Genomic DNA, 20,087 nt, shown 5'->3' on the forward strand with positions numbered 1-20,087 from the left:
TTCAGAGACCAAACTAAGATGAAACAGTGACCCCCATTGCTTACCAGTTGTATGTACACAGGAGGCAGCTCAATCACTGATGTTCTAGGTTTCAGTAATCTAGGTCAAACCACTTTAGACCTCTGACCTAGAATTTTATGGCCTAACTGATTGCTAGAAGATATCCTTTTTTAACCTTGGATATGCTGAAATGCTAGAAAACAGGGCATGTATTGCCAAAAAGTCAATAATAAATAATTTCGCCTTTTTTACAACAAATATATGCTTTGAGTCTCTCCTTAAAACAATTGTATAACATGAGATTTACATTTATTTACATGAGATGATTATATATTCTCCTAAGACTGTTTTCTCTCCTAACCCCGATGGCTGTTGTTCTCTGTGCACAAAGCTACAGCCTCACTATAGAGTTGTGCTCTGAGCCTCGGGGAGCGGGCCAGGCCAGCACACGATATGCTCACTCTTTAATAATCAGTGCAAGAGCCCTGGAGACCACAGGCAGAAATGCTGATGGCACACATCAAACCCTCTGCATGCTGCAGTGGCGCTGACCCCTCTGAGAGTGATTTCAACCGTGGCTCTCCACTTGAGAGATGGCGCCATCTGGTGGCCAACTACCTTTATTATGTACACTCTACTCATTTGTTACGTCCCCACGCAGATTGGGATACACATCGGAATCAGTGCAAAGCTTTGCAATGCAATGTTTAGTTTACTTATCTAATTGAGTAACTGCTGTCACATATGGTGCAGGAAGAAAAGGGATTTGACCTGAACCAGTGCACATTCCCAATGGCTGATGACCACAAGGCAAAACTGTTTTTAAATTCTCATTTTTTTTTCAAATACGTGCATCACACACCTACTAAACCAGGGGTACTCAATTAGAAACCCAAAAGGTCCACTCACCAAACTTCCATTCAGTCCAGGGTCCGGAACAGTGGCGGTCAAAATCCAAAAACATAACTCCAACAAAAAACGTTCTAACTATGCACAAAAGGTGATGTGGTCTGGCCTTATTAGTGTGAAAGGTGACACTTTTTGTGTCACCTTCCAACTTGGGCATAAAAGGTGTGACGGCCAGGCGGAGGCACTGATGTAAGTGTTAATTTGTGAGTGTGCTCCTGTATTTGTTTTTCACCATATTCATGGTTGAAAAGGCAGACTCACAACAGTATGTTGAGGTATGGGCGGCAGTGGTACAGGAGGTAAAGAAGTAATTTAGTAATCAGAAGGTTGCTAGTTCGATTCCCTGTCGAAGTGTCCTTGAGCAAGGCACTGAACCCCTAATTGCTCCTGATGTGCAGTGTGCCATCAGTGAAAAATGTAAAATGTGTATACATTGTAAGTCGCACATATGTAAGTCGCTTTGGATAAAAGCGTCTGCTAAATGACTAAATGTAAATGAGGTATGCACGCTCTTGTTGTGTGGCTGATCTAACTATTACACTGCATGTTGCTTGGTAGGATGATTGCAGTTGGTTTATTTTTCTGGCCCTTACCTCAGAGTTCTGGGAGTAATGTTGTTCGAAGTGTGCATGCTTTGTTTCATAGTGACGTTTCACGTTACCACTTTTGACAAGGGGTAACCGTCTCGTTGCAGATTAAACACATCGGTTTTGTGCTCCCCACAGGCAGCACAAATGCATACCTGTCAGTCCACTCTGTCTTAAATTCGCAATTTAAGTTAAGAAAAAGGAAGTTTCTTTCTGTTTGATGCTGCAATCTTTCTTTATTCCAGTGAAGTGCATCAACAAAGCACGTGGAACATTCTCCGTAATCAGCTGTACAGATCTGAACAACCAGCATCTGTCATTGATCTCATGTCTATGACCTGTGGGATTCCCCTACCCCTCCCTGTATTGGCTATAAAAGCTGGAGGCATAACGGACCCTCAGTCTGATTACAGACAGTCTCTGTGCTTCCTACCTGATCATCTGTCCAGTGTTCACCACGTGAGTATGTGCATACAGGGCCGTAACCAGGGTTTGAAAATCAGTCAGGTCGTGAGAAGGGGTTAATAATGTTTTATAAACTACATATAATGGCTATTTTACTTGCGATTGAGATCCTTTGTGTGTGTGTAAAATGTAACCTACATGTGTCAAGGAGTTTCTTCAGTTCTTGGCTTACAAAAGAAACAGACTAATAGAATTGTCTGAACATTTTTGACACTTCCTACATTTGTTTTCTGTAGGTTTGGACATTGTTCAATTAGACCTCATCGTCAATGTGTTGATAGTTTAGTTGTTTAGTTTAGTTTACTGTAAGGTAGCTGAAAAGAATGAAAGTATTAATTATTGTCATCCAATATAGGCCAAATCGTTTTTTTTACAGCCAGCTTGCTAAATTGTTTAATGTGTTACCGCTCAACTGTACCCTAGGTTCATTTCAAGGGTAAGATGCTGTATATGTGTGCATTTCTTGAGCCAGCTTCTGTATTACTCGATGACCATGTAAAATGCTCAGAAGCATATTTTTGTGATTGCATTAAAATGTGTTGGTATTGTTTGCCATAACTTGTTGATCTCTGAAATGTTCCCCCAGGAGATGAGTGGAAACAGGCTTACTGCACCTGGCCAACTGTACCCAGGAGACTTCCTGAGATCAAACAATAATGCTGCCACAGCAACATTTTTGGTACAGTGTATTATGTGTAACAATAACCTTAAACTTCCTGATGTGTGAAATAAAGTATTCCTGACTCCTGCCTTTTCATCACAGGCTAATGGGAACTTTGTTGTCACAACCACAAAGCAAGTTTGGGAATCTAGCTCAACAGGAAATGGAGGTGCCTTCATAATCATGCAAAGCGATGGGAACCTTGTCATATACGACGGCAACGACAAACCCGTGTGGGCCACCGACACTGGCGGGAAGGGTGGGCCAGCATCCCAGCTCTGCTTGTCCGATGACGGGCAACTACAAATACTTGATGGTGGAAAACTGATCTGGAGCCGCCACTGAATGATGTTCATCCTCCTGTTCCTGATGTACCACACTGAGACCAGCAGATTGGGATTCTAAATTGTTTTCTAGTCATCAGCATCAGCACTGTTAAATGAAGTTGAATGATTTGTTTCATGATGAAGTGATTGACCAGAAATAAAAACCTAAAGATGAATATCTGCAGCTTGTTATGGTTTTCTAAATGAATGGAGGGAGATCTCCATGTCCTAACTCAGGCCTGTTTTTAAAGCTAATACAGGGAGGGGTGGAGAGTTCCACAGAACACATGATGCTCTCTGAAATCTATAAAAAAGATGGATTTTGATCACCCTCATTTGTCTCTCCTACCTTACTTCCTCATTTTTTTCCTCAAATCTTAGCCCTTCCATGTAACCATGATGGGAATTAGGAAATTCAACACTTACCTTTTGTATCAGAAACTCCCAAACGAGGCATCCACTGCTAAAGAATGTGATACTTTCTTGTGAGGGAGGAATTGAACACAGGAGTATGAACTTACTTAGAAAGTATGTGAAAACCACGAAAATTCTACAGCGGGGGTACTCAATAGGCGGACTCGGGTCCGGGTCCGGACTCAGACGCAATCAAATTTGGGCCGAAGCCAAAATCAACATTCTAATTTAATCATGATCGAGGCGAGTGTGTGTGATTTCGCCTTATATATTTTTTTCCTACTCGTTTCTATCTTCCGTGTTCAATCCAAAGAACCAATCAGGAAGTGTAATAACAACATCACTATGACAACTCACTCACTCAATGTTGGTCGCAAGCTCTGTGGGTCACACAGGTTGTGTGTGTTATTGGCAACAACGCGGGCAGATCGATTTGTAAACGTATCTGTTTCTTAGCAAACGAAAATCATGGCGTGCTCTAAACCCGACAAAAAGTGAAAAGTTGACTGCTATTAGACTCAGCATGGCCTGGTCACAGTTGAACTAACTACCATATCCTGCATTCTGTACATTCCTGTACAACATTATTTAAAGTTGTACTTTTTTTACTACCGTTTGGTTTTTATCTTACATTTAGTTTGACTTATACTTTCATTCATTAACTACTCATTGAATTCCTCGTGTGCCATTATACTTTGCCACTATATTACTGTATATACTGCAGGATAATACTGGAGATCATTTAAATATTTCATGGCATCAAACGAATCATATTTTTCTGTGATATTTACTACTCTAATGCATTTTTTAGTCCCATAAAACCCGAATGTTGAGTTTCCATCCATTTTTGGCTATCTTGCACTACTCAAGGAGAGGCCCAGCAGAGGGGACGGGTGGAGTATGACGAGCAGAATGGCAGGATCATGGCCATGGGTTGTCTTTAGATGCAGTGTGCTGCAGGAACACTCCAGAAGAAAGAGAAAGAGAGAGACAGAGAAAGAGAGGAGGAGGACTGCGCTGCAAGGACGAAACAGAGAGCAGACTCATTACGGAATTCGCTCGCTCCCGCCGGAGTTCCCCCGAGCCCCTCTGTGTAGGCGTGGAACATCTCCCCAGTGCTGACGCGCTCTCCATACCCAGTCCTCTCCTCTCTCCCGAGATGCAGGGGAAACTGAACTCACTCCTGAATACACCCCCCCCCCCCCATCCATCTCTCTCCTCCAGCGGCACATCTGGAGAAACTACACTCTCCGTGTTACAAATTACTGACTCCCTCCTCTGCCACCCACTCCTCTTCGGGGGGAAGGTTTTTTTTTTTGACACAGCGGGAGAGAAAGAGAGAGAGGAAGAGAGAAAAGAACAGAGGACACAGATGAGTAATTGCTGGTTGTGGTAAGGCGAGAAAAGGAAATTGTGGCACAATTTGCAACTAGTACTTGCAGCAGAGTTATTATAGTGAGGTGTTGATCACTTTTCCATTTCTAGACCTGACGTTTTATGTTTTCATTGTTTTATACCCACTCCTTGCATTGTATAAAACTGCTGTCTCACTCCAGTTTAATGTGAATTCCCCTAAAGGAAATCCATTAGACATACGCATGCAATCATGGCACAGCATAATAATACACAGTATCTTGTATTCAAACCACATGTTTCATGTTGTCATATTACACTATTCACAGCGCTGAGTAGATGTGAAAAGGCCAGTAATGTTGTCTGCATGTCTGCGAGGCTGTGTGTTTTCCCAGAGCTTTTGAAATACTCCGCCACAGCCTGTGTTCATATTCTTTCATATTCTTTCAAAAACAAGCAGTCTTAGCTTGTTACTACAGAGCTGTATTCCAAGTGAGCGGGTTTTAGGGGAGAGGTAGTGCTTGAGACATTACCAGGAGACGTTACCAAGGCTGCTGGCTTCTCTCACTTATGATTGAAAGGGATAAACTCCAAACAGACAGAGGGATTTCAATTATAGCGCTATAATGGAGTACATGCAGTACACACTGCGTATTATGATATAGTCCATAATGTATGTGCACTAATGGCTAAATGGAAGATGTGAATATGTGAAACAGAAAGATCAATGAATCAACATTGTCATTCCTACTGGAACAGGGAGATTTGAAATATTTTGAGTAGACGCCATCCCTGGGTCTCACAGGGGAATTCTTGGCAATGCTGTCAGATACTGCTAAAGAGACGGCAAAAGAGTGGCCGAGAGTTCTACCCTTGGGCAACAGAACGGGGACCAACACTGGTGCTAATGTGGTTGTGGAAACACAGCAGAATAAAAACAGACAAAAGACCAGTTAGAAGGTTTTTTTTTTTTTTTTTTTAAAAGAGGAAAGCAGTGTCATAGCTTGGTGAGTCAATAAATGAATGAAGACACCAAATGAATGCTTTAGTATGTTTGTGCCCCACTAATACCACAGTAATGGAATGACTGTGTATCACTAATTGGTTATCCGTTTACTTTACATATTTAAAAATAAACATTCACATAAACAGACGATGGCAGTGATGAGTATCTATAGAAAATGTCTTTCTTTAGGTTATACAAGTTTTCATACAGAGCAACTTAAGCCCTTCAGCATGCACGTTCTTATTCTCACAACAATGAATTACAAAGGTGTCCTCCAGTATGGTCACAGATAGAGGTGTTCAACCATTTACTCAGAAACAATGCACCTGATTGCTGCATCCTTGCTTCATTAAGCGATGACAGGCACTGATGTTGGAGCAGAAGAAAATATCCCCTCTCCATCAAAGTCTAATAGGCCTTCAAAGGCTTGTAAGTGATTCTGAAGATGAATGGGACTGGGTCTAGTTAATTTTTTCGCCGTGTAATGGGGCCAAATACAATAATCTTTTTTGGAGCTCGCAGTATGTGTGCACATGTCTCGGTCAATGGAGCACCAGCATCCAGCTCTGATCCATCACCACTAGAGATGGTTTTGCCCCCACATCCTCTAACCTCCCCCCCTCCATCCTCTGATCGCAGTGATGGGGTGCGCTGCATCTGTCACGCCCCCGGCTCCATCATATTTGTTCGGTGGCGCAGGAGGGGAAAAGAACAGACGAGGACGTTCGGGGACAGCGCTGACAAACGAGCAGTTCAGGCTAGCGTGCGCAGACACTGATAGCTCAATAACGCTGATGCTAAAGAGGAGCAATGGCTCTATTATCCGTGTGTATTGCGTTGGCTCCTGTATGGATGGCCCAGCAGGGGATAAGAGGTTGTGATGTACTCTACACAGTTCACACAGCGTCGAGCAGGATGTAGTACAGGAACACTTCCTTTTCACTTGCATTCCCTTTACTTCATTTAAAATGGCACTCAAATATCTTTTTTACACAACCCATGTAACCATTATAAAGAAATACAGCATAAACATTTACTTGCACCATTCCCCTACTACTACACGAAGTAGTGGATGCTTTCATTCAGGTGGAAATATACTGTACATTTTGTATTCAAGCGTGGATGTGACCACATAGTAGACACTAACAATGTATAAGTTAAGTTAGTATTTATTCATCACTCAACAGGCAAGATTGAAGAACGTTTTTTTTCCCCTAAGTAATATCCATTTGTAGAAGCAAAGAGAGAAAAAGTAAGAGCAACCTGCCCTTCACATTTAAGCCCCATGATGCAAGAATTTATATTCTTTTCTACTGAGCTCCACCTAAAGTTGCAGAGTGCAGTTAATTTCTGCACCACTGTTTTCAATACAAATCACGCTTTGAGACCCGTTAATGGACAGTGGTACACGTGAATTTGTTGACAAGTTGAAAGATGTGGAAATCGGCAAAGACAACTCCCGGAGCCAAAGAAGCTTGTCGACTGACAAGGTAATATTACAAGATTTTGCACAAATATGACTGAGGTGAATTTATTTGGATGGTAGCCTGAGACGGGACTGAAGTCGATGACTTATGGCATCTGGAAAAAGTGGCAGTGATGCTTATGATGAAAAATCATGATGAAAAGTCGACAACTTTCCAAACACAGCCAAATAACAAGCAAGCGCAACACAAGACATAGCAAGACAGTTTCCTCAGACGACGTCTTCCTTGGTTTCTTCATCGCCTCTGCCATGATGTCGATACAGAGAATACTGTGCTTCTTATAGCTAGCAGAAGGGTCTGTTGCGGCGCGACAGTCTCACTACACCTTTTCTTTTCAATCAGAAGACCGGAGACTGGACGTAGAAATCTGGAGTTTTATTGTTATCGATAAGCAGTGGCGATTTTAGCCTGAAATTTCTGGTGGGGCATTTTTGTATGACGTCATGTCACCGTCACAAAAATAGAGGTAACTGATTATTATAAGCAGTAGGCCAGTAAGATATGCTATGGGCTGCATTTTCAGTGCCAGCAGGGAGCAGGCATCCTATTTCAAATACATTTCACATGCTTCAGCGCGACACAAAGATGTTGCCTATAATACAGCATTAAAGTAAAATGATTGCAACAAAGTAAAAAGATTAGACAGACACATAGCTCAAATAACTTGCATAATTTATTAAGCTTGTGGCACACGTGTGGCATACAATATGAAGCAAAAGGCACAACTAAAACAAATAACAGCAACAAAACATGCTGCTAAATGAACGAAACTTTGTTCTTGCAGATTGCATTGACCGTGGTTAAATGCATTCGAATAACTGGCTTAGTCGGACTGAAATCGAATTATCCGTTTCATGTAAACACCTTTGTTCGACTATGTGCGGTCCGACTACGATCCGATTAACACCCCTGGATAACTCGATCCGATCCGGTTGATAATTCGACTATCGCGGCATGTAACGGTGAATTGGATTAGGAACTGGACTTTGCGTCTTTGCGCATGCTTGAGATCCCGCCGCCCTTCTCCCTCCCTCCCTGCCAGGTCGTGACCCGGAAGACGAAAGAGAGATAAGTTGTCTCAACTGTTCATACTAATGACACATTTTTTTATGAATATCCTGCAGACTGTCTCACAAGCTTATTCTTGTTGATTATGAACAAACATAACAGAAGAGGTCCGAAGATATGAGCACCTTTACAACCCCTCCTTAAACATGTATAAAGAAGTTCCACATTTTATTTGCTGAAAACACACAGCAGTACTGTCAAATCAGCTGTCACTCGGCTATTACCTGACCAAGGTTCCATGGCAATGTTCCGAAAGCCCATTATTCCGACAGCCTGCTGTTCCGAAATTGTGAGCACAGCAACGTGAACCACTATAGCCCACATGCACATCCCAATGAATCACACAATCATAAAAATATAAATGCTTTTATTTCACAAGCATTAACTTTAATTTAGAATATTATTATACACACATGGCATTTGCATCGAGATGATACAAAAATATTTTTATGATTGCCAACGCATGCATGCTTTGTCAGTGCTTGACAAGATCTGCGTAATGTCCTGCAACAATCTGCCGGTGATTTCCTTCGCATGAGTGGTAGCCTACCCCATATTCAAAACCAGAGTAGGCTAAGTTAACAAATATTGCCTAGGAAAAGTTATATGCGTGATAGCCCGGTGAGCGTCTCCGCTCTGCTGTGCAAACAAAATGCTGTGTGTGTTTTGTGCCACTTAAAATATTTCTAAATTTTGCCAGGGGGACTATTTTTCGGAATATTGAGATTTCGGAATATCGGGCTTTCGGGAACACTGGGCCGTCCCCCCTGACCAATACCTGTCAAACTCGGTGATAGTATTCACAACTAATTTGTCCATTCTATCAAATATGATGAAATTTGGTATTGTACCCCTGAGGCAAGCGTGAGTTTAGTTTTGCTCGGTTATCTGGCGCTGAAAAAAACACGAATAAGTACTGTCAAATCAGAAAGCAAATCAGCTGTCACTTGGCTATTACCTGACCAATACCTGTCAAACTCGGTGATAGTATTCACAACTAATTTGTCCTTCATTCTATCAAATATGATGAAATTTGGTATTGCACCCGTAAGGCAAGCGTGAGTTGAGTTTTGTTCGGTTATTTGGCGCTGCCCTCTAAAGACAGAGACGTGACAGGTGGAGCGCGATATTTTCCCGTTGCAATACCTTCCTTTATAGACAACAACGATCATACACTCCCATTGCACTCAAACAACCACACTCAAACGAGGAGATAATGTATCAATTAGCCTATTATGTATTGTATTAATTGCACAGAGTTCCAGTGGCGCATGCAGCCGTACGCACTGTAAGTACCTTCTGCTACGCGAGAAGAAAAAAAATATATCATGAACGCATATTTATTACAATGGGGAAACTATCAAATCGGAGTACGGACAACTAATGCCCAGCGTTGACAATGCAGATACAGAGCTGGAAACAGCTAAATGAGTTACAGCCAAAACGCAGTGAGCTTTATCAAGCCCTGGAAAGTTCGGCACATTTCTACCCAAACATTCATTGCGTCCTGAAGGTCTTGACAATGCCCGTTTCCACAGCGTCTGCTGAGCGGTCATTCAGTACAATGAGGCGTCTTAAGACATATCTACGAAGTACGATGACTGACAAAAGACTGACTGGACTTGCTCTCATGAAAATTCACACAGATTTGGAAATCGACAGCGAAGAAGTACTAAAACAATTTGATGCAACTGGCAGAAGGGCAATGCGTTTTGACTGTAACCCATTATTGCGCGCGTGTGTGTGTGTGAATGTGCGTGCGTTTCTCTCGCCTTTTATCTTTCACCTTTGAATAATGTAACTTATAAACACGTCGGCCCAGCAGAAACAAACAAACAAACAACGTGATGGACAACCAAAGAGGCAACACGCATTTCTGGACCGATGAACAGACGCGATTCATGCTCAATCAACTGTTGTTGTTGTTGGTAGTGGTGAAGAGGTCAAGCGGAAATGGCTGTATCACCACTAGTTGTAATGAAAACAGCGCCACCTATCGTATCGGATATGACATGCTTTCGGCCAATGATTCGATTTATTCACTGCCATGTATATTGGGATAATAGCAGTTGCCCCAAAAGATTGCATAGTCCAACTAAAGCAAGATTCGAATTATACCATCATGTAAACACACTCAAAAAAGTTTGACTCACAGAATCGTAGTGTCTTTGCAGCCTGGTGTCACCCTCGCACATCGTCTCAAAATTCTCACTTCCCACAGGGCTTTTTGCGCGATATCAGCCTCCCCAGTACATAACGATTCTCCTCCGTCTGTTTGTTGTGCTCTAAAATGTTCCGCTGATATGCACTATCTAGCTGTGCCATGATGTTGACGTGCCCCAATAGTCCCAAGTGTTTCACTGTTCTTTCTGCCAGATGCTTCAGGTCTTTGAATCCATCCGTTGTCCGAACTGAATCTGCATTAGTACCAATTCCAAAAAGAAGGCATGGGAAACAGAACAGTGCTTGTTTTGATGTGCTAGCTGTTAGCCATGTCTTTCTGTCATACCATTCCGTCTTGAAAGTTCGAGTAGCATTCTGACCAGGCTGGAGCAGGATCAAGTCGTCTGGTCTGTGTGGTCCCAAACGTTTGATTTCTAATTTTTCTTCCAGCGGCAATGTACTAAATTGCACCCTCAACAAATAATCTACGTTATTCATTGTATGAATTAAAAAACACTTTCAAAATAGTCGAAATCTAGCGATAGCTAACTAGCAGTGCCGTCACTGGCATTGATCTGACTGTATGTTTTTTTTTCTTAGTCACGGGGTACAGGTCTCGCGGTTTTCGCATTATTCCAGTCTAGTTGCCAGGCAGATTTCGTGGGGCACATCTGAAAGTGCCCCACCGCTCAATGTTAACTTTGGCCTGTGTGGTTCACGCTCATTGGTGTTTCCATGGTAACGGTAGGGCAGCGTGGGTCGTTGCCCCACCGGAAAGGGAGGGACAGCGGAGAGCAGCATTTCACAGAGCAAGCACACAGACAGAAAAACAGACGAATCAAATTACTCCAAAACAAGACTATAATGCTTGTGAGTCACGTTTATTCACACACATATTCACGCTACTTTGCATAAAAAAAAAATTGTATATATTGTGCCGGGAAGTACGAATGTATTGAGCTTTCTGCACAACAGCGTCATCTGGATCTGGTGGGGCAGTGCCCCACCTGCCCCTAATGTAGAAACGCCACTGTCGATAAGCTACAATAAGGGGATACCCATAGATCATCTCATTGTGTGAACGTTCTGCATGCCTTTTTAAGGCCTGTACCGTGTGTGGTGTGTTCTGTTTGGCTGTTTGCCAAAACCAATCAGAATGAACTATGTCCTCTTCTCTAACACCCCTGAGACCAGAGGCGGTTTTGGGCACGGGCGAACTGGGCAACTTTTTCATGACACGTGGAGGGCGGCACGAGCACTTAAAAAAAAAAAAAAAAATCATCTGGGCGAAGCGGTTTTCTATTATCTATCATATCACTGTGTGGGGAATTGGCAAATTGGCGCCCCTGCTCGCTAAGAAGGTGAAGTGCAAAGATCCTGTGTGAGAATGGGGAAGGGGAGGGAGCGCGGGGGACAGTTCACCTCTGGGTCTCCCAAATGGAACTTGTTAGGTTGGAATTTTCCTCTGCTAAAGTAATCAACTAAGCCTACATGATCATAGGCATACTCATTATTCACATTATTGTCATTGACAGTACCGGCTTACTTTCACCACTGATGTTATGCTAGGCTTAGGCAAGTTATCTCTGGTCTGCGCTAGCTAGCTAGACAGTTATCGTAACGGTGTTAATTATCGGACTGCGTGTGTTATCGGCAAACGTTCACATTGTCATGTTAATCCATTATTAAACTGAGCATATCGATTGTTAATCCATTATTAAATTTAGCATTTTGATTGTTTAACTAAATGGCCAATGTATGACACTGTCCGATTACTGACATAGCTACGCTAGGACACTGCCCTGTCAGGGACAGGGTAATGCTAGTTAATAAACTAATACACGTAGTTCTACATATCAGTGCCTCTCCAGATGAGTTAAATTAACTGAAGGTAAATTAATTGAATCTTTCCATGCGGTGCATGAACAATGCTGGTATGGGATGTTGTTATCTGCAATCGTGATGACCGTGAGATGAGGCTTCTCCCTCTTGCACTGTAAATTCTCGCCTCCTTGTCATTGCTTGTCATCCATCATATTTAGTTTTACAATTTATACATATCCCTCCATTGCATAATGAAGTCCCTTTTGAAGGCTTCTAGACGAAATCAGGTCCTTCTGTCTACAAAAGTTGCCTAGAGACTCTTGGGATATCATTTTGACACTGATAGCTGCCATTGTGAACTCTAGTCAGCTCCTATAGTTTGTCCGAGTTAGCAACAGTAACTAAGGGGGGCGGGGCTTAGAGATAGGTCAATTGAGGAATTTAAGTTTGTCTTTCACTTATATTGTTATAATAAAAATTAAAAAAAATAAATTTAAGATATTTTTTTTTCCGGCGGGAGGGGGTGGGGGGCGCTCGGAGGGGGTCTCGCCCGGGGCGTAATTCCATGTAGAACCGCCACTGCCTGAGACCCCCTTATGTGTGTGTTTCGTGTCTGAATCCCCTGAGACCCCCTCCTCACCGGGGGTTTCTTGGGATGTGCCTGTCGTGACTTTAGTGCTGACTTTAACATCAGTGAATCATGTCAATTGCTAAGTTACTGCTTCCCGCCTGGTCTGCCTTTCCTAAAGTGAGACTTTCATACTGACGAGTTAATCCATGTTCATCTAAACATAAAAAATATCCCACAGGTCTCATTGTTGTTATGTGATGTGGTGCCGTAAAGCATTATGTAATTCTTGTGAGAGGTGTCACGCCCTGTCCACCAAAGTGACATACCACTATACAGTACCAGGCATGCTGTGGCAGTGGCACAGACACCATTCTCCGTATTACAAGTCAGTGTATCACCAAAATGATTTTGAAGCTGTTCTTTCAACCCAAATGTGTTACATAATGTTGCTTTAAGAGCAGGACAGGACAATGTGTGGAGCACTTTTTTAGGCGATTGATGGCTCTCTGACAAAAGGCCACAGAGAGGAAGCACACGATGTCTGTACATTTCCAAGTGTGTTATCGTTTGGTGTAGTGGTATGGAATGGGCTTTGCTACACATTATAAAGAGCTAAGTAAATGGACAGTGGCAGATGTAGAATACTTTAAGAACCTGACATATCATATATCTTCCAGCTGTGAGCGGTTCATCCAGGATCTACTCAGTAGAGGTATATGCACTAGAGAGAGAGCTGTAAGATTTATTTCTGAAGGAAGGGGGGTAGGAAGGAGGGACTGAAAGAAAGAAAAAAAGAAAGACAAAAATGTTGAATGGGGTGGGGAAAGTAGGGGGTGAAAGAAACAAACAAACAAAAGAAAAAAAGAATAAAAGAATAAATGAAAGAATGAATGACTGTGAAGCAGAATTGAAAAAAAAATATGCAAAAGCGCCATAAACAATATCTTTTTGCATCGTTTTTGCAAGTATCGTGTTAAAACACACACTGGTCTGGCACTGACAGCTCTCTGTGCTTTGGATATTATGTTCAATACTTTCTCTTCCTCTGTCACCCCAAGCTGTGCTGGGTCAACCAGGAATTACAGCCGACAGTTCACAGCCTGGAGCAGGTGTCTGTGCAAACCCCTGTTCCTCTTTCTGCTCTTTCCTTTCAATGTGGACGGCTTCCAACTCAGCACCATCTTAAACACATGGCAGCTTTTCTTTTTTTTCCCCTCTCCATCTTCAAGTTTGTTCAGCTGGCGTTCGAGAGTTTATTTACCCTACCGTCTCCGACATCCTTCAAAAACCTGAGCATATTTGTGTATGCCGGGATGTAAGGTCTGTTCCTGTCTTTTTTTATTTCATTTTCTTTCTTCTGGGGGTGGATGAAAGATCTATGTGGGTTCTTCGCGCGTCTCCGTGACAAAATAAATTGCGCCTCTCCCTGGTGTTCAGAAAGACACGCTGAGCTAATATTGACCCGACTGAAAGATGCTTTGTGTTTGTTTGACCTCTGACACAACCCCCAGCGCAAACGCTTCCTATAGGCAGGCAAAGGTTGAGAGAAAAAGGGCACTGTTGTTTTATTTACTTTTTTTTTTTTTTTTTCATGGTCCAATGAACCAGATGAACCCCATCTTCCCCACCATGTTCTAAAATGATTTCCTTCAACACTCGTAGATTATTCTCGACAGTGTATCTCATAGTGTGAAAAGAACTCATTAAACTAAATTTCGAGTCTGCAACCGAGTGCTCTACTTTCTGTGATAAATGGGTTTAGCAGGCAGGCTTTTCTCAATCTTCTGCTTTTATTTCCTCCCATAAAACACCTTCAGTCCTCATATATGCCTGTACCCGCTTCTTTTGTGTCCCAGAGGATACATTTCACATGTGATCTCTAGAAGCTTTGGCTTGACCTTTGACCCTTGACAGCATGAACAGTCCCATTCATCCACAGCCCTTCAACAATCCCACTCTTTTTCCCAAGGTGCTGTTACCAGTACCTTACAAGTCTTAGCGATAAGGAACGATTTTCAAGTCACAAGCAATCTTTCTGCTCTTTCTTTAACCTTCCTTTCCCATGGCAATAACCTTTGGCGTGTCTTGAGGAATCGTGCACATTCTCTGACACAATCACACACACAACTGTACAGAACACGTGCACGCACTGTCACACACACCCACAGTCATGTATGTGAAGTTAGTAACATGCACACTAACTAGACAGGGTCATTGACAGGCCATGGGGAGTATGTTCCCCACAGCACAAGGGGCCACAGATCATACATCATTTGGGGAATTCGTGGTTACATAAATCTTAAAATTGAACTCACTGGATATTATACAAGTGCAGACAACTTCTATATGTTTTAGCATCAGTGATGCTATTTATATTGGTATCCCCTGGGCACGGTCTGCTTCATAATTTTTGCACAAAAGCAAAACACATTTAGTTTGACAGCTTAACTTCCGTTGGCTTTCTAACAGTATCATATCAGACTTTGTTGCAATGAATGGCCAAACACCAGAAGTATGACAATACATTTTCTTTTCACAGATGATTACTAATATTATTTTCACAATGTTTTGTTAAACTGCTTCTCCATTTGATGTGGTTTGATACTTACCAAAACAACTCAAAGTTAATACACTCTGTATGCTAAAGATGCTGTGGCCATGCAGAACCTTCACTCTGTATGCTAAAGATGTTGTACACATGCAGAACCTTTTCAGAAAATTCTCACCCGAAATATTTCCATTTTTTCCAAGTGACATGCACTAATGAAGTTTCTCATCGTGACTAGCATGAGAACAAGCTCACAGACGAGAACAAAAGCAGAACACGTTGGCCTGTTTACGCAGTGGCACGTCTTCACTCCTGATTCACAGCTTTGCTAAACCTGGCCGCTGACAAGTGTTTCCTGTTACCATGTTACGGCAAAGAGGGCTTCCAAGGGCGGTTAAGGGGTGCTGACGCTAAGTATGCCGAGGACACGGGTAACAGTCCCAGACTGATCAGACGCAGAACTTTCCGGTGTTTATTTCAGCACGACCACGGAGTCTGACCTCAGCCATCTGTGTGTTTGTAGCCCTGAAGACCTCCCACGCCTTGATACACCCCGCCAGGGTGAAAAGGTCGGGTTTGGCATCCCAGCTATATTGCCTCCCTGACTGTGACTACTCAAAACCATAGCTCTCTCTGTCTCTCTCGCTCTCTCGTTAGCAACCTTGAGTCGATGCCAGTTCAGTTTCTTGCCCATTCAGTATGTGAGCAGTTTGCCAATTTGAGATTTCCAGACTTATGAATCATTTGTCTGTTTGCCAGGAGTTAAATTGTCCCTGTCACTGATTGGTCTTCTTGCAAAAGCACACACAAGTGTCAAACACAGAACATGAAGGCCATGAATGTGGTAGGTCAGTCACTCTTATCATTCATACTGCTCACATGGTTAGAATATCATCATTTGGGTCCAGGGACTGTCTTTAGTTACACACCTTGTCCGTTCAGACAGCTGGTATTTAGTGAAGGTTCAAGATTTCACACCTCAAACAGTTCAACAGCTGGGCTGCTGTTGATGGAAACCACTAGCTTGTCGTTTACAGGTTAGGCTCCCTGGCAAAAGCTCCAGTTAAGTTTTATGTATACTCCCATGGACATGGCTACATTTAGGTCCACCCACGGTGCACACGGCACAAATTTCATCACCAGAGTGGTCTGCTTGGACTGTCAGCAGCATCATTTTGTACACATTGACTGGGCATGTGCATGCAATGGATCAGGATCGAGAGAAAACAAAATATATTTACGCTTTTTATTCTTTTAGCAGATGCTTTTATACAAAGTCACTTACAGTACTGATGCACATTTTCATTAGTATGTTTACTCCCGTGGAATGAAATTACTGGAGACCTGCTGATAAAATGAGAGTTTTGTTTATTTCATGCTTTAGGTAATCATTGCTGATTAGATTACCAGTGGATAGTTAACGCTATTTTGATAGAGGAGTAAGCAGTTATGAATGGGCAAAGAAAACAAAAAATAGAAAATAACAGTCTTAGCTGTATATTGACACATGGAGATATTATTTCCAACACCATGACAGTGATTGAGCTTGCTGCGCTGAGAGATGTGTCTGCAACAGTGAAACTAGTATACTTTGGAGACACAGATGTGTTGCACGAATGCAGACATTTTTGAGTATATACTTAAGCCATTAGCAGCTTGGATCAGCCTACACAAATCTCTGACTGGAATCTCAACCAAATGCAACATGAACACCCAGGGTGTGTCTACAGTTTTATTAATGTTCCTTATGATACATTTCCTAAATCTGCTACCACAGGAAGCTATTATATGCGAAGGTGTCATTTTATACAGCCTTTTTTTCTCTATGATGTGTCACAAGTGGCTCGTCAATCTCCAACACACTCCTCCTGATTCATAGCATATGGCAGAGAAAAGAGGATAATGGAAAGCACGTAGATACTGTATGTCAAAGCCAAATCATCTCAGCATGTGTTGTGTGTGTGGTCTTTATATTGGATCCTTTGCAGTTATTTTAGAGATGTTTTCTCTCTAATCCCTTACTCTTTCTCTCTCTCTCTCTCTCTCTCTCTCTCTCTCTCTCTCTCTTTCTCTCACACACACACAACCACACTTAAACCACACAGTTAAAGTGGTTTAACTCAGCTAAACCCTAATGGCTGTATCCAGGGGAGTCCCTACACAAGTGATTGATTGGTGTGATTACCCGTGTTTTATGAGTAATTAGAGGCAAATGAAACATTTATGGTGAAATAACAGAGATCAGCATTCGTGTACACTGTGAAATATCTTTTAATATTTGATATGTTGATAGTTCTCAGCGATTACAAATGATTTGTTCGGCGAAAAGGGAATATTTGCCTATTCTCACCATAATTAATACACTGTTTTTGTTTTTATTCCAAATGACCATTATGTTGCTCCTGACATAAGGCCTGTAAATCCCTGTGGGCCTGGTCTCGGAGCTCACCCACTCTTTTCCCACTTCTCTCCCCATATCTGAACATGATGCAGCCGCCACACAGGAGGACAAACAGGGGCCAACACCCACTAGTCTCTCCTGTTTTTTTTTTTACTCTTTCTTTTTTGTTCTCTTCTTCCCACTGCAGATAGACAAGGTTCACCCAGCTGTGGAGGAGTCGGAAAAACAGACAAGCGATAAAGAAGTTTCTGCCTCTATCTCGGGCCGGACACAGGCCGTTTAGACAGGATAAGGAAGTGGTGCCACTCTTAGCTCTCTGGAACTGTGCCTAAGATTAGCCATGTGGACGGTGCTCTCAACAGCTGATGTTGTCTTTGGACGCTCACTTAAGGCTTGGCAGTGTTGCTCGGCCCGTGGATAAACCTTCATTAATGCTAACATGGAATGGATCACGAGAGGTAGATGAGTGTAGCTGGTTAAGTAAAGGTAAATAAAAGACCACAAGTCCTTGATCTTCTGTCAGGTTATCTCATCAAACAGGATACCAGTTTGCTGACAAAGACTTTGAAAGTAGCTTCTCTCGTTCTTGTGCCATTTTTTTGGCACTAGCAACATGTCATGGGACGTCCTTGCGCACATTATAAAAGAAAGATAAAAATCTTCACGTTGAAGACAAGATGTGGGAGAGGCTCAGAAGTTATGGGCTGATTCTGCGTGCATGAGCTGTCAGCTGTAAAAGTCACGGGTTTCAGAATTTGAAAGCAGACTGTTGACTGCTCTTGGGCCCCCAGAATCCAGAACCGCCCACCGTTTGACAGCTCTGTGTACAGCAAGACTTAAACAAATTTAAATTAAAAAAAGATTGAACCTACGGTATATGGCATACAAGAGAACCACAGATCACAGTGGTCACAGAAGAAACCATAGCACTCCCAATGGCAGGGGCCCAGACCGTAAATGTCGTGTTGTGGTGTTAAGCACCAAAGACATTCCTGCCCACAGACCTAAGAGGTTGACCCAGACATCCCACCCCAATATGTCTGCAGCACCCTCAAAGCTCAAGTGTGTCTTTTAGTTGGGAAACAGGCTGTTCTGAAGTCAGATGGTACACAGAGTACACAGACTGTTCTTTTTTTCTAGGAGTCATATAGGTAGGCATGTGTTCATACTGTGTGTGTGTGTGTGTGTGTGTGTGTGTGTGTGTGTGTGTGTGTGTGTGTGTGTGTGTGTGTGTGTGTGTGTGTGTTCTGTAATCTTTGCAGGGTTGCAAGATGTTCATTCTGAATCCTCTCTCTACCAGGTAGACATCTGCAGAGATTTAAATGTGCTGTCCTGTAACAGTCTAAGCTATTAAAACTATTAGTATTACACTTTCAGTTATAAACCTACAGCTTTACGTGTTACTTGTGCACATGTGTTAAGTATTGGTAAAGAGGGACTGTAAAGCATCAAAAGACACACACACACACACACACACACACACACACACACACACACACACACACACAAATAGAGACAGAACACTTAAATGAGTTTCAGTGGGAGTGTGCAAATAATGGACTGTGGGACAGAGTGAATATGTGTGTAAGCAAAGTGATGATGTTTTACGTCTGTGCTGTGTTTCATGACCAGCAATTTTATATGAGGGGGCATTCCATGGAGCATGTATGTTATATTCATCACTGCAAGTCATCACTGGGAGTTCCTCTACCACAGGACGTGGATGCTAGTGTCATTTGGGAAGGTTTCCTGTTTTGACTTGTGTGGGTAAAATGCAAGCACAGATTGGTCTTTTAGGTGTTGTCATGTCAAAACATTGACCAACACATGGGGCTTGACAGCATTCAGGAAAAGACATTGGCAATGGCTGCCTTCGGAGCTGCTTCTAAGAGCTGTGGCTTGGCTTGCTTATTTATTATGACTGAATCAAATGTTGGTGAGACAGAGACAGTCCAGAGGACATGTTTTCTCTTCGCTCTAACTAAAGGGATTCACAAAATGCCCACTAGAGATTTGATAATAGTGAGCATATGTTTTAAGTCATTTTTCATTTGACATTATCATCTTCCCTGGTGTAAAGGAAATTCAGCACAAAACTATTTGTTAGTTAGCAATCGCTTGGAAATGTCTTTCATAACACACTGTGTCTTGTCAGCCATGCATTATGAAATTCAGTCACTGCTAAACAAAAGATTAAAGCCGCTTCTACAATATTTGCTTAACACTGTACAAAAGTGAGTGTTCTAAGACATTCTCAGCCATGCCTACCCTCAGATCTTGTGGGCTTGTGCACATCAGGGTCAG

The 20,087-nt window shown here is 42.4% G+C and overlaps 1 protein-coding gene across 1 annotated transcript; it reads left to right on the forward strand.

The window, feature by feature from the left end:
• Positions 1-1,912: 1,912 nt before the first annotated feature.
• Positions 1,913-3,135, forward strand: LOC116221018 (mannose-specific lectin-like). The gene is made up of 3 exons (XM_031569974.1): positions 1,913-1,955; positions 2,548-2,640; positions 2,725-3,135. Exons 2-3 carry the CDS (start codon positions 2,551-2,553, stop codon positions 2,965-2,967), a joined length of 333 nt encoding a protein of 110 aa, XP_031425834.1. The 5' UTR covers positions 1,913-1,955; positions 2,548-2,550; the 3' UTR covers positions 2,968-3,135.
• Positions 3,136-20,087: the final 16,952 nt, after the last annotated feature.

Source organism: Clupea harengus, chromosome 7, assembly GCF_900700415.2.
Source record: "Clupea harengus chromosome 7, Ch_v2.0.2, whole genome shotgun sequence".
Taxonomy (NCBI): domain Eukaryota; kingdom Metazoa; phylum Chordata; class Actinopteri; order Clupeiformes; family Clupeidae; genus Clupea; species Clupea harengus.

Coding starts and splice junctions, on each gene's coding strand:
- LOC116221018 (XM_031569974.1), top strand. CDS start 2,551: ATGAGTGGAAACAGGCTTACTGCACCTGGCCAACTGTACCCAGGAGAC. Junction 2,641..2,724: donor CTGCCACAGCAACATTTTTG/GTACAGTGTATT, acceptor TTTTCATCACAG/GCTAATGGGAACTTTGTTGT.